Source organism: Heloderma suspectum, chromosome 9 (assembly GCF_057233095.1).
Source record: "Heloderma suspectum isolate Gila_16-S chromosome 9, 16-S_ref, whole genome shotgun sequence".
Taxonomy (NCBI): domain Eukaryota; kingdom Metazoa; phylum Chordata; class Lepidosauria; order Squamata; family Helodermatidae; genus Heloderma; species Heloderma suspectum.
The window spans coordinates 4489069-4504142 of record NC_139466.1 but is presented as its reverse complement, the minus strand read 5'-3'; the positions used below and the strand labels follow the sequence as shown (position 1 = coordinate 4504142).

The 15074-nt window shown below is 40.7% G+C and overlaps 1 protein-coding gene across 9 annotated transcripts in view; it reads left to right on the top strand.

Annotated features, from left to right (window-relative positions):
- The window catches only part of MBNL3 (muscleblind like splicing regulator 3), a 132755-nt gene extending 118312 nt beyond the window's left edge, over nucleotides 1-14443 (top strand). For 8 of the 9 annotated variants that reach the window (XM_084813578.1, XM_084813579.1, XM_084813580.1 and 5 more), the window contains 2 exons: nucleotides 1253-1322; nucleotides 2959-14443. In XM_084813578.1, coding sequence (XP_084669704.1) covers nucleotides 1253-1309 — 57 coding nt within the window. In that variant the 3' untranslated portion in view covers nucleotides 1310-1322; nucleotides 2959-14443. Of the gene's footprint in view, nucleotides 1-676; nucleotides 1151-1252; nucleotides 1323-2958 lie in introns of all 9 variants that reach the window. The other variant, XR_014784796.1, reaches the window with a different exon arrangement.
- Nucleotides 14444-15074: the final 631 nt, after the last annotated feature.

Below are 15074 nucleotides of genomic sequence, written 5' to 3'. Positions count from 1 at the left end.
GGTCAAGTTTGTCAGTGAAAAACGTTGGAGCGTTTCCTGCCAGATCATCCCAGCCGTGCTGTGAAACAGCTTGGACAATGTTACGGTTTTGTATTTGTTTTTAAACCGTGGAAGAATCATATGTGTCACTTCTGCTTTCTATGCTGCAACAGAAATAACACATCAAGTGCCCCTTCCTTGAGGCATTTCAGGTTCCTCTGCCCTGGAAGGAAAGCAGAAGTGAAAAGCACAAGATATTTAGTTAATTAAAAAAAAAAAAAAGATTAGGTCCTAATGGGAAAATATTGTAGCTTGTTTCAAGGGCCATTCACACACCATGGCCATTAGTATCTGTTGTGTTGATAGGAAGTTTCTGTTTGCTTTTCTAGTACAGATAATAAGAATTCTTTTGGGCTGTTTGGCCACAACTACCTTTCTGTCTCAGAAATAAACTTGAGACAAAATGTCAAGTCAATATGCCAAAGGCTCCTGCACTAGTTTTTGCAAAAAGTCATTTACTGCTGTTTTTAGAAATACAATTGAATAACTCTAAATTTGCTGGAGGAGATGTAACTGCAAATGCAACCTTTGGATATATACAGTGATAATTAGGGTAGCGGTTATGCACTTTGTGATTCAGTAACATCACATTTGGAATTGCTGTAAACGAACAAGCAAGTATCCCTTTTCTTTACAGGGTGCCAGTAGCCACACAGAGCTTCTAGCTACAACTTGACAGAAGTACCGGGGCGGGGGCATTTCCAGCATGGCTGGGACAGCAAGATTTTTTTCTCACTGTAGTTTCACATAATGTTAATTAAAGAAAGCCTTGCTTTAGTTAGGCTCTCTGAATTAGTTTTGTTAAAAACTTCAGTTTTTAAAAAACTGTAGTCTCTGTTTTTAAACTAAATCAACCCAATCCAATCCCAAGCTAAATTCTCTAGCTATGGCTCTGTACCCATGCGGTAAAAGTGATGTACAGCAAGTCCAGCACAGCGGCTTCTCCAAATTTAGCCACCTTGTAGATCTCCAGGCACTGACCCTTATCTGGTTTCTGCCAGAGAAGAAAAAAAAATCTTCATCAATCAGTCTTCTAAGTCGCCCCTGACATTTTGGGGGATTTGCGGTGTGATTCTCAACTGTTCAAGCAAGTGGTACTTATAGCATTGAGGTGAGTTCCTTTATAAGTGTTGATGGACATTGAAATGAATAGAATGAACATCAAGGGAACATTTTAATGGGAAACCTTTCTTCTCCCTTTATTTCACTGCAGATATCCCAGTTATCAGTAGATGAACTAAACAGCAGCATGTTTGTCTCACAAATGTAGAAGCAACAGAACGGTAAGTTCTTCCTAAGTATTAACCTCAGTCATGAGGCACTGGGGTCTCACACCGGATTCATTGATGCAAATGCAGAGCCACTCTGCATGTTCAGAAGAACCACATAGTATCGCCCTCCTGAGGGCTGAGACCCACATCTGTTTAATTCAGGCATGCTTGGGGCATCACTAAAAGCCATGCTCTCAGTCTAGCTTTGTAACTTTGTCATTTTGAATTTTTAAATGCCTGATGCTTGATTTGTTTGATACAGCACAGTGTTTTGTTGGGAAGGAAGGAAGGAAAGAAGGAAGGAAGGAAAGAAGGAAAGAAGATGCATCTAGGGCTGGGTTCGTGCAAAACGCTAACACATGGCATGGGTTGTTGAATTCTGGGTTGTCGTGTTGTGCAAACCCAGCCACACTAAGAAACCACGGTTTGTTAACCGCGAACAACCTGGAAAGAGAACTCATGGTTTGTTGTTGGGTTGTGAATTCTGCTTCTTTAAACCATGGGTTGTTGTTACTTGTGAAGCCAGAACCATGGGTTGTTTTGCCAGGCTACAGAAGCAGTGGGCAAGAGCAGTTAAAAAAACCCTGCTGCTCTGCCTGCCAATACTATAGTGCCACAAAGGCATTTGGGATACAGGGCAGGAGTAGGTGAAGGAGAAGGGAAACAAATAGCCTCGGGACTGGGAAAACAAACCATGGGTTGTTTGTCTGCCCGGCAAACCCTGGCTGGGGCAACAAGCCTTGGGTTAAACATGGGTTAAATAAACCATGGGTTAGCTTTATTTGCAAGCCAGGTCTAACTGCACCCTACAAAGGCACAATAGGGTGGGGGATGAATTCTTCATAAAATACCTTGAGAATCATGGTAACCGGTTACGAAGGGGCCTCAGTTTGGTCAGGACATCACTCTAGCATATTTAAGCTTTAAGATTACTTCAGCTCTGTCTCTCCTAAGAGCTCTCTAGAACATCTCTCAACCACTTTCTCTGCACGTTGTTGTATTTTTTAGGTTTTATGATTTGTTAGCTGCTTTGGAGTTGCTTTTTGGAACAGAAGGTCTAGGTAGAAATACAATAATAAATAAATACATTTTAAAATGGTAGCAATTGCAGATGCTCTTGCCTTACACAGGAGTTGAATTTGTGCATCAGGGCCTTGTGGAGTCTTAGATCTGCCTTAGAGAGGCAGAATCACTCCCTCTAATAGCAAACTCAGGTGGTGAGTGCTGACGGCTGTGTCGCCAAAGTAGGACCACTGAGAAATGAGAGGTTTCAGAATTAGAAAAAAATGGGGTGGGGGTGGAACTAAGGGAACAACTGCCCTCCTCCCAAAAACAGCCCGAGGGGGACTAAGCATGCTCCGTGGCCAAATAGTACTAAATTTGTGTTGAGGGGTTGAATTGGAAGAACCAAGCGGGGGAAAGGAATGGAATAGAGTAACCTAGAAGAGGACACAGCTGGCTGGAACCCCGCATAGAAGCACTTCACTCCATAACATTTTGTTGCAAAAACCCACTTGTACCACTGAATATCAGTTGTTGGATGCAACAGCAGAGGGCTGTTTATGGAGGCATGACCTGTTTATGGAGGCAGCTGGTTGGCCACAACTGATCCTTTTTCTCACTGTCTTCTTTTTTTACCTTCTTCCAGCAAACCATGTTGAAATTCTGAACCTGAAATCATGGAGTTACCTGGACTTTTCTCTCTTGGTGGGAAGCTGCAGCTGGGCTCTCTGTATCTATAAGCCCATCCTTTCCTCCTCTCCAACATCTACAGTAAGCCGATTGCAGCCTACATGTTAACCAAAAACTGATCCATGGGAATGTCAAACATTTTTTTTAAAGCACTATAGAAAAACAATTAACAAAACAGCGCTCTGTTATTCAAGACATAGAAGTAGAGAACTGTAACAATAGACTTTTATAACACCTTACTTTAACACACTTTTAAAAAAGCATTTTTTTCTGACTACCATCAAGACAAAGTGCTTCTGCACAGTGGACTTAATTGGTTTATTGTTCTATTGTCGATGGATAAATGTTTGTCTGTTTTCAAAGTGTTATCTTACTGTTTTGTTTACATCCTAGTCTATATTGATTTGTTTGGAGAGAGAGAGAAAAGTTGTACATCATTATCAAGTATACTCAACACCATTTTTTTTTCATTATCATAATGTCTTACATTTTCATATACTGTGGTTGTTATGGGTTTTTATTCTTTTCTTTTAAAAAATATGGCAAGCTAAGAATGTTATAGTGGGAAACAGGAATTATGTGCTTTAAAAAAGGAAGACATAAGAATGTTCAGACATTTTTAGAAGCCTTCATCTGAAAACTAGATTCCACCTTCGAAATGGAATCTCTAAACACTAGTTGCAAGTTATGGGAAGGGACAGCTGTTGATTCACGAATGGGCCGGAACTTGAAATGGATCAAACCTTAAAGGCCAAAAGGATTTTTTCTCAGAGGGCAGGCAGGAAATAAGAGAGATTTCTGCATTGAAGTGCCATTTTCTGCTGCGAATGGCGCACAATGCTTCTTGATATTTTAGCGAACCAGTTTTAAAGGAATCACAGCAAGATGTATGACCGATTCATTGAAAATGAGGTCTTGCCATTGAGATCAAAGTACTCTGCTGTGCTAGATACAGAACCAGGGGTGAAAAGCATCCATTTTCCATTAAAATGTAAGTGACCCATTTCCACATCCTATGCTTCAATCCAGGAAAGAAGCACCAAACAACAGTCTTGGCTCTCCATTAGGTACTATCCTTGCACACACACAAAATCATCTTTGAAGAGGAGCCATTTCACTGCCATCCTTGCGTTCCTTTCACCAAAAGAATCAGTGGAGGGACAGAATAGTTGAGCTAAAATCTTCTTCAAAAGATTTTGCTGTTTCAGGCGTATGCTCAGAACCATGACTTAACATCTTTGCAATGCAGATTTAGGAATGGAGTTCAGATTCTAATCCATGTGTTTGTGAGTACAGTATTTAGTTATTTTTGACTGAGTAACACAGAGAGCCATGGTATGATCTTGTATGTTTTAATCTGGCCAATTTGTCATCCTCTGACTGATGAGGCATAGTATCCGTGAAGAGGAAGAAGAAAAATTAGAGGAGGAAGTTGACCCATCAATCCCTCAACTCATTGGTCCATCAACTCTTTTGAGTTGGTCCATGAGACCATGATAAAAAAGCTATTGAGGAATATGCTGAAGTGTCTTTTTTGGAGTAAACAAATGCCCAACTCAAGCATAGCTCCTTTTACCCTCCAGTGCAGTTGCACAAGAACATAGGAAGCTGCCTTCAACTGAGTCAGACCCTGGGTCCATCTAGCGCAGTATGGTCGACACTGACTGGCAGCAGTGGCTCTCCAGGGTTTCAGGCAGGAGTCTCCCCAGCTCCACCTGGAGATGCTGGGGATCGAACCTGGGACCTTCTGCTTGCAAAGCATAAAATGTAGAGTGAAAGGGGAGAAAAAGCTTTGTAGGTGGTGGGGTTGGGATCCAGCTATTTAGTCCTGAAGATCAGTCAAAAGGCCTCCCACATGATGGCCGTAAGACATGAAGTAAGATAATGTGTTGAGCCACAAAGAAAGAGCAAACCAGAATAGTGGCCCAACACACAAAACATAATATTGACTGCCTTAATTAGTTGCTACTCAGTCCATTAATACTAGGAAGTACAGAGAAGAATGGTATTCTGGATAGAATTCCAAGATTGAATAGCCTCTCCAGAAAAGCCATTTGGAGCTAGTATAGGGACTGGAAACATTGTTCAATGGGAATAGACCTGTACTGGCCAAGAGAAGTTGTCAGTGACCTAATAGATAGATGATTCATCCTCATTGCATTGTTCCTTGCTCCTTATCTCTCACTGTAAGAGCGACTTTTCACCACTGTTGTGATATCCTGGGCACTGTTCTACAAGACAGTGCCCAAACTCCATATTGATTCGGCTTCCTGTGAGTAGTCTAAGAACCCTTCCTACCACTCAGTGGCAACCTTGCAAAATCCTCAGAAGTGCAGAAGGTCGGCCCTTTTGCCAGATGGAAGGCAAGAGATAACAGCGGTATGTGATAGGCAGTCAAAACAAACAAAACAACATCAGGGGAGCACAGAGGGCAAAGCTACAGATAGAAATAGAAGAATGTGAACATTCTGCAGCAAACATCTTATTGCTGTCACATTTAAATATGGAGTCAAGAGACCAATATGGAATCAAGACCAAAAACTAACAGAGGCCTTTCACCAAAAGTGGTCTAGAAAAAGTAAGCCATTAAGGAATATCCTCAGACTAGCTTAATGTGGACAAATGGCTCAATCCTCAAAGAGCATTATGATCTGTCTGTCTTTGGCAGATCAGTCAATTCCTTACCTGTGTTACAGGTGGCTAGTTTAGGTCTCACCTTGGATTCCAATTCGTTTCCAATCTTAATCAGTTTCTTCCTTTTGAATCAGTGACTTCCCTGCCTTTTGGATTTAAAGACTCCCATTACAGAAGCAAAATACTTTCTAGTTATACATGTGCGGCAGAGGAGGCCTGAAAAAATGTTTTGGAACATCACCAACTTTGTTGGAATTTCAGTGAACTAGCATACCTGGAGATTCTGTCACTAAACTCATCTGAAGATGCAAGTCAATACAAACCTTTCCAGAGATAAATAGATTTACCAAACTGAATAAAAATTCACAAAACACATTTAATGAAAATGCACTGAATTCAAACTCCAAAGTTCACTTCTTAAAATTCTCTTTATTTTGCTGTAAATGTTTGTTTTTGTCCCAGGGGTAATTTCCAAAGAATCCAAGTCCTGTTTTGTTTTTATTATCAGCCATGCCCTGAGATTCCTCATCAAAGTTTGAACCCCATGAAATCAGACTATATCTGGAAAAATCATGTTCCAGTATGATGGGAAATATGGAAAACAAGTCTTTGAACAATAAAAATTGTTATTTTGGTGCTACTTTGTAGGGTTGTTAAAGGCCTATAGGCCCTAGCAGGGTGAAGTGGAAAAGTTATTTTGATTTATATCATCAAATTACATTCTTTGAAATACAGGTGTATATTATTTTGCATATTCCCAGTAATTTTAATTCAAGATCCCCGCCTGCTAAGACAGAGAGAGAGAATATAACTGGTCCACCTGTTGCTCAGCACTGGCTTTCTGTTGCTTAGCACTGGCTTTCTGTTTCCCAGCTTTGTAACATTGTTAGTGGAAAAAAGTGGATTTGAGTACTTCCTAGGTGAAAATGTATGTATATTTAAAAAAAAATAATGATGGGTTTTGCACAACCTGTGGCAGTGCCTCTACAGAGAACATACCTGATCTCCTCTAGTCAGAAAGGACATGTGTGTATATATATTTATATATATGCTTGTGTTAGCTTTATGGTTTTAAGGGAGGTTGAGTGTTTGTTTTCAGTGCTATAATGGTTTTTTTGTGTAACCTTGCCACTTTGACGTCACCCCCTCCTGTTTTCTTTGAATGATACTTAAAAACAACAACATCTTGCATAGATGTGCATAGAATGTAAGCCTAAATGTCTCCACAGCATTCATGTCACAGTTTCAAAGCACTGAAAAGATAACACGTCAGGGGTGCAACTTCCCCCCCCCAAACTTAAGCGCTAGAGAGCAGGAGTAGACTGCCTCATGGCTATCACAGCAAACCAGGTGTTAGTTGCCAGGCACAAGATGCCAGTGGCTACTGCATGCCTGGAATTTTTGCACCCCTGGGACACACCACACATAAACTTAACACATAGCACCACACACACACACACATAGACACACACACGCACGCAAATATACATTCTTTCTTATACAGAGGTCCAGGAATATGTGTTCAGGGTAGAATGGTTTTTTAGGTGCCACAGCCATTTTTTTTAAAGTAGTAGTTGGCAAATGTAACATTTGTTTGTAAGAAAAATGTTTTGAGGAAAAAGCAAAGCTTGAAGCGCTGGGGACATCACCAAATTCAACACAAAGGGGTTGGGGGTGGGGGGGGGAATAAAAAATGCCATTGTGAGGGTAGCACTATTTAAAGCTTGTTGTGCAATGACTTCTTTATTCAAGAAAGAAAGAAAACACAGTCGGCAGACTATAAAATCCAAACTAGGTGCATTCTGTCTACAAAGTCGCTGAGCTGCTTGGTGACTCTAATTGAAATGTCACAAACACAGATTCAACTTTTATTTGACTACAGAGATGTATGTAAAGTTTGTTTGAATCAGTATAATTTTAGCAACTTTTTATAAGCTTCCCAAGTTCGACAAACCTAAATATTCTTTTTAATTTATCCAAAGTCCTTTCTCTTGCGTGCACATGCACGCGCTCTTTTTTTATATATATATTGGTGTATTTGTGCCCATTTCCTCTCAGCCTTATGCAAACAATATGCAAGAAATGCTGAAACTTGAGTAAAACGGGTCATTGCAGAGGGAAAATTTTTAAAAGCTGATAGATCATTTTTGAGGGGGGAAAAGATTGTAGTGAAAAGAATCCATGAAAAGAAATAAAAACATTTTTAAAAGCCCCAAACCTGTTACTAAATTGTTAACATACCTACACAAACAGTGAAAGAGGGATTTAAAATACAAGGATTCTTAAAAGGATTACCCTTTTTTTAAAACGTAACGTAGTGTTCCTGTGCATTGGGACACTTTTTCATTATCAGCCACGAAACATCTTTTTATTTGTTTAGTACAAGGGTAGCCAACCTTGTGCCCCGCCCAGGTGTTTTGAACTAGAATTCCCATAAGCCCCAGCCACTATGGCCAATCAGCAGGAATTATGGGAATTGTAGTCCCAAAATCAGAAAAGGCACCAAGTTGCCTCTCCCTGGTTAAGTATGAAATAGTTTGGTTCCAATTTTTACGGTGTGATTTTTGCATTTGAGATAAATAAAATTATTTCCTCGCCCCCTCCCCCAGCCAGTCCACCCCGCTCCACTTTTGAACACTCCCAAACACTCTTCTTAATCTGCCATGTGCTGCATGCTGCACTTTGAGTGTTCACTTGTGGACTGCCGTGGCTGCCTGGCCCTATCCTTGGCAAAGCAACAGAATCTCCTCATTGCCACTGAGGCTTAGGGACTCCTGGCACTGCGTTTTCAGATCTCGCTGGTCACACCCATGCCTGTGCACTTGCATCTTGTCCGAGACAATAAATGCATGCAGGCTGTGATCTGAAGAGCTATTTTGTATACACCGTATCGTGGGATTTTCACATATCTATGTTTTCCTTTGAACACCAGACACGCCGTCCCCCGCCCCATGCCGTCTCAACAACTCCTTTGAAACTCGGTTTCTGAACCAGCTCGTAATGTGGCATGGGGCGGGGCGGCTATTTGAGCAAAACAGGTCTGAGCCCCCTTTGGGCACACCCAGCTAGCATTCCGCTCTTTTTGATCCTAGCCACAACTGGTTCCCCAGCAGATCTGGAAACTGCAGCAGGGTGGTTGGGAGGTTTTTTGCCCAGGAATTGGACAATTCACAGACCCATCAGGAACCCAGCCAACAGCCCTGTTTACTTGGAAAGTAAGTGCTGCTGTTTTCAGTGGGGCATACTCACAGGAAAGTCCCTAGGATTGCAGCTGCAGGCAGTGATATTTCTGCATATATTCAGGCACAGGCGAAAATACTCGGGAAGTCAAGGCAGGCCTGGGGGGAAAATGTAGTAGAACATGGCCCCTCCACAAGGTCGCTTTTGAGTGCAATTTAGCCACTGCTACTCCTGCACAACTCCCATTTATTTTAAGGGGACATGTAGGGAAGTAACACTCTGTGAATAGAACAGCTTTGTACCACAATCCTATGCATGTTTACACAGAAGTAAATCTCACTGTTTTCAGTGGGACTTGCATCCTAGTAAATCCATTTTAGGATTGCAGCTCTAGTCACCTAGTACAGCCTGGTAAAAATGACCTTTTTAATATGCTAGCTAGCTACATGGAACCGAATTACATATATGGAATATTGTAGGTGCATCAGATTTGATAAGAAGATATCTGCTCACTTTGTCCTGTGTATTCTCGACTCTACCTATTACTTAATCCAAGAGTGATCTCTAGGACTCTTTAGTACACAAAGCAAGTTAAGAAACTGGAGTCCTTCCCATTTTTAATCCCTAATACATTTCACATACATACAACTGAAAAAAAGTGAAATTTATGAGGAAAATCTAATTTCCCCTTCCTTCTGAAAGGATGTATGATGCTAATGATCTGATTTTTACCATGTGCCTGATGAAGGCCTTAGAATATATTGTATGTTAAAGACTGTAATAACTTTTTTAAAGAAAAAAACTATTAGTTGATAGCCTAAAATAATTGTAAATAGAGTTTAAAAATACATTGTTACTAGGCTACAACAGGTTAATTCATGTTGCATTATTTTCCATTTCTTTTATTGTTAGTTTTAAAAGTTTTTTTTCATTATTGCTTTTATATATATATATATTATATATCTTTAGTAACTAATGAATTTAATTTTTGAAGGAGAGTTAGAGAATGTTTAAGATTTTTAAATACGTGTATTCAACTCATTTAGTTAACTTCTAAAACAACACTGAAGAGCATGTCAAGATATAGAAAACAAATACAGTCCATAACTAGTTTGTATAGTTTACAGTTTAAGAACAAACACACAAAAAAGAATTAACTTTGTATGTAACTCCTACAATGATAGATTCATTGTTAACTAATTATATTGAGTTGTTGTTGCTATGGCAACAAAACTACAACATGGCTACCTTTGTATACATTATTTGTGAAATTCTCACATGTAAATTTTAAAACGTAATGTGTAACAGTATGGGTTCGTTTAAGGTACAGTTCGATACTGTCAGAGAAAGATATGACTGAATATTTTTAAAATCCCAAAGTCCCATGTGAACGCTGGATTTGTGTCTTTTATGTCACTTTTTCAGTCAAAAAGTTTACAACACATGGATTTAGAGTCAGGTTTTATAGCTTGTAGAAATTGTTGTGTGGGTCGGGCTATTCCACAGTATTTTTATCCTAGATGATATAAAGGCTGCCTCAAGACAGATGAGCTTTTATTTCATTTCCACATACTATAAAGCTGAAACAAATGTAGGAAACCCCAATTCAGAATTTGATGAGCAATTGGCACAGTCTCCAAAATAGTGTTTTAGGGCACAATTCAGCAAATGTTGGTCATGACTAAACCCTATACCGTTGCTTTCAGTAGGACTGGTTGTGACTAACTTTTGCTTAGAATTCTGCAGTGGCCCTCAATTTTTGTTGCCCCATAGGATTTTTCAAGGCAAAATCCAATGAGTCAAACTCCCAGAAACAGAGTTTTGCGGCTAGTGGGGCCTTAAAGCCATTCAGGTTTTGAATGCAGAAAATTAATCAGATTCCGAACTGTACATTTTTTTTAAATGCTTTTGTTTTTCAACACTAATAAATTCATAACTAAATGGTTTTGATACTGCGAAAGCCAAACATCACATTTCTATCATTAGAAGCCTTTATATGATTATGTCAAAATCAAACTGGGAAATAAAGAGAAAGGAAAAACCTGTTCATAAGAAAAAAATATTGTGGAATGACCCTATAACAGTGTTGAAGATACCAATATGCTGCAGTTAAACTGATTCAGTTAGTGTACGAATGTGTGAGACACATCTTTTTGCACTTATGTACATAGTCCACGAAAGAAATCCTTGGAACTTATTTTGAATATATTAAAAAAAGTCTGTAATAATACAAGGAAAAGTTTGTAAAAGAGATTACTAAGGCTTTGAAAAGGAAGAGATTTTTTGCTATAAAACTTATCTGAACGCATGATGTTGCTTTGCTATTGTACAAGCTTTGTAGTTTGCCATATAGCTTACAATACAGCGGAATGATACCACGTCACCTTCAACCTGCAGCTCAGAAGAAGAAAAACTTAAGGGAAACAAATGCTTAATTTAAAAAGCAAGGTCACCAGCAAAGGTTTTTTTCCTAAGTGCTCTGTTGCCAATCTAATTGGATATAAGAACGTAAGAAGAGCCCTGCTAGATCAGACCAAAGGCCTGTACAGTCCAGCATCCTGGCTACAAGCTGGGCCCAAAAGCAACAACCCGTCTTGCACTGTTTGCCCCTCAGTAATTGGCCATGGAGGCTGGTGGCTCTGATGTCGGTAGGGCGGTGAATCCGCTCCAGGTTTCAACCAGAACCAGTCGGAACTCTAAAGGAGCTCTCCAAGGTGCTCTGCAGAGGATCCCCATAGATCCAGCAGTAGTGTCCTGGTGCCTGAAGTGCTCACCTTGTTCCCCCACTCCCAGCTTCATTTCTACTGCTACAGAGATTCCAAGTTCAGGATAAGAGGGGTAAAACTGAGGAGGCCAACCGATTCCCAGCCTCCTACTGAATGAGGAGGAGTGGAGACATTTCTATAGGGAAAACTGTATCAGGAAGCTTGCAGAGTGGGGTCACCACATTATATGCCTGTAGGGATCCATTTTGAAGTGATCTGAGGTAAATCCAGGCAACCAATTTCCAGATAGTCACTTGCCAAGGCAGACGTTCAGCTCTGTGTAGAACTGAATGGTAGCATCCACCCAAGCGCTGAGGAGAATTTGACCCCTCTCTTGCTTCCCTGGGTTTCTGGGCAGCTGTGCGGTAAAATTCTTCTCTGCGTTGGCAGGTGCTAGAGAGGTCTAGCCTCTTTACTTGCATTGTGTTGGCAGATGGTTGTCTGTATTCACCCTTAAGCCAAAGCAAGTCTGTCAGGCAGAAAAAATCAAGTGCAATTCCTCCACACGCCAGTGGAGTAGTGCCAGAGCATGTACAGAGAAAAAAGAGTGGCTTAATCTGGTGTAATGCTGTTCACAAAGCCATCTCTTTGAAGGGCTGCACGTGAGCGAGGCGTTCATTTCCTCCATGCCAAATGTGAACCTGGCTTCACCGCCACCAAACAAGGCAGTGTGGGCAGTTTGCCAGGAGAGACGCAAGTTCCGTTCACATCGTATGTCAGGCCCCATTCTTCACAGAGACCGCTTACTGAGACAGAGGAGCAAGTTGGGAGTCATAGCTTTATAGGGATGAGGGCAGCTTGACACTTCGCTCTCCCCACCATGACCGGAGCAGGGCCATTCTAACTCAGAGAGAGCTCAGGGGAGCCTCCGATCCGGATGAGCACAGGAGAGCGACTAGGTTGAAACTGCAAGTTCATGAGGCAGGTACATCTCATGGCAGCTTCGGTCTGAAGACGCCTCCAGCTGATCATCAACCAGACGTGTGTTTCTGTGCTGGAATGGGACGTGGGGTTTTCTCCTCCCCTAACCATCGTGAAGTGACATGGACACAGGCCCAACAAGTGAATTTGCACATGACACACACAGATGTGTGGAAAGAGAGTGCACAAGTCAACGGTGCCTCATGAGAAGGGGGAACTTGAACATCTCTCTCTCTGTGGGAGATCTCGGAGAAAGATGGCTAAGTAATTCCAGCATCAAGACAATGCACATCTCCCTGTGGGGACGACACATGAGCTCCCCCTTTGCATAAGACTCTGGAGGTTTCAGTGGAGGAAGTGTGAATTGTTACATGTTCACACATGCAACACATGTTGCATGTGTGTTAAGACCTTCAGCAAAAATGCTGTAAGAATTGTGTTGATGATAAAGCCAGAGTGGGGGGAAATGTAAGGAAGGCACTCTCTGGAGGTGCAGGGGGTACATCCTCTGAAACAGAACCCGTAGAAACAATGGAGCCAGCGTTCAAGGAAAAGGAAGACTCCCACTCTGGAGTCGTCATGGCAAACACATGAAATAAAACCTTTGCTAGTGACCTTCACAGCCATATTTTCTACAATCAGAAAGGCACATGCCTCCCAAGAGAAGGCAGCCAAACAATGCAAGCAAGCAAACAAAACAGCCAACCAGCCAGCCAACAACGCAACAATTGAAATGACAAAAACAAAGTGGTCTTTTCCAAACACACAACAGAGGGAAATTACCTGACACAGAATTACAAGGTTCCAGATCTTTATTACTGTACACAGATGCTATTTGATAGTGGTGGAAGCCAAATGATTTTGTTGCCATGGCTCTTGTATCTTAGCAGCTGAGGGGATGACATGGCCGTTCATCAAACGGTAATGGGGGGGGGGGGTGTTTCTGTTCAAATTCACCTTTTTCTTTAAAGAGTGATCTAGTAGGTATCCAGAGCAATAGAGCAAAAGTTCTATCAAAATTCAGAAGCCGATTAAAATAGCAAATTCAGAACTAGGAGATTAAACTGGGATCTTTAGAAATGTTGGCATTTTAAGGGAGTTGCTATTTTGTGCTCCAAATCAGATTTGGGGGAACAAAATCCCTGAATGATTTTTCCTACTGATATTCAAATTCTGCTACAAAACAATCCATCATACTGGCTTTGGCCAGATGTCAAATTCTTAATTCAAACTTTCACGCAAGACAAATAAGGTATTCTGATCCCAAATTTGAATTTACAGTGTATGCATTCTGATTTATTCGGTTTTTGTTTGAACTCCACTTATGAACATTTAAAATCCAGAAGAGCATTTTCCCATTTTTTTAAAGTCAGCATTGAAGAACTTCCTTGATTTCACTAGGGACTGTGTAAACAAGGTAATTCAAACTTTTTTCCTCCATTGACTCAAAAAGTATTAGATGGGGATAATGTTAAAGAAATGGGCTTAATTTTTTAAATGTAATCAGTGTACCACAGATCTTTGCATGCATGGATTTCCCTCTCTGGGTTTCTATGAGCAGCGGGTGAACGCACACTGTTCAAAAGTGGACACTGCATAAAATTCTGGCCATAATCTTACATGCACTTAAATGGGAAGTGAGTTTGATGGAAATCATTGTGACTAACATCCAATCTAGGTGTTTAGGATCATAGTTCCACTGTGATACAGATTTCGATTATTCCCATATCTTCGTTCCGGGCCAGTCACAGCTCATTCTCTCAGCTGCTATCGACAGGGTGTATGCTTTGACTTTCTTTTCCTTTTTGCCACATTTATATTGCTGTAGTGCTCGTTTGTGCTTTTTAGAACCATGCATAATGCAACTCATTTTACTATGTTACTTCTATATTGTTATTGTTTATTATTTTTCTGGATCTTTTAATAAAGTGTATAAAATTATCTCTTTATGTTTTTTATGAACCCATATCGACACATTTAATAAATAGGAGTTTACTTTTTAAGTCTCTGGTTGATTAGTCACAACCTTCAAATGATTCTCTGGTGTGAAGGAAGTATAATTAAATGGTGAGGTTTAATCAATGTTCTGAATCCACAATACATACATTTCTTTCCCGGGGGCGGTGCAGAGGAGACAATCTTCAGTATTTTGGAGTCTGAGTTTGTGGAGCCTGTTTATTGGCTTGTCGTGCCGAAATTACTCATGCACGAAATAAATTTATATTTTAGAAAATAAAATGGAAAAAAACACCACCACAACAACTTTGTGGATGCTGTTTAAGTCATTTATCTTATGCATTGAATCTTAAGAGATGTTGTTCTAAAGCTAAAACACCCAGTCCTGCCATCCTTCGGTTTTACCGGTTGATGCTCCAGCTGTTGCCCATATCAAGTGCCTTTGATTGGTTGTTCACCACTAAATAGATAGATGATTTGGTTTAACATCTGCAAAACTGCTCCAAGAAGGTTAGGAGGGGTGTTGATGATTGACACAGGGCCCCAGCCAATCAGCACTGTGCACAGCCACTTAGCTGCAAACAGTGAGTGCATTTCCTCAGCAAGCTCGCTGCTA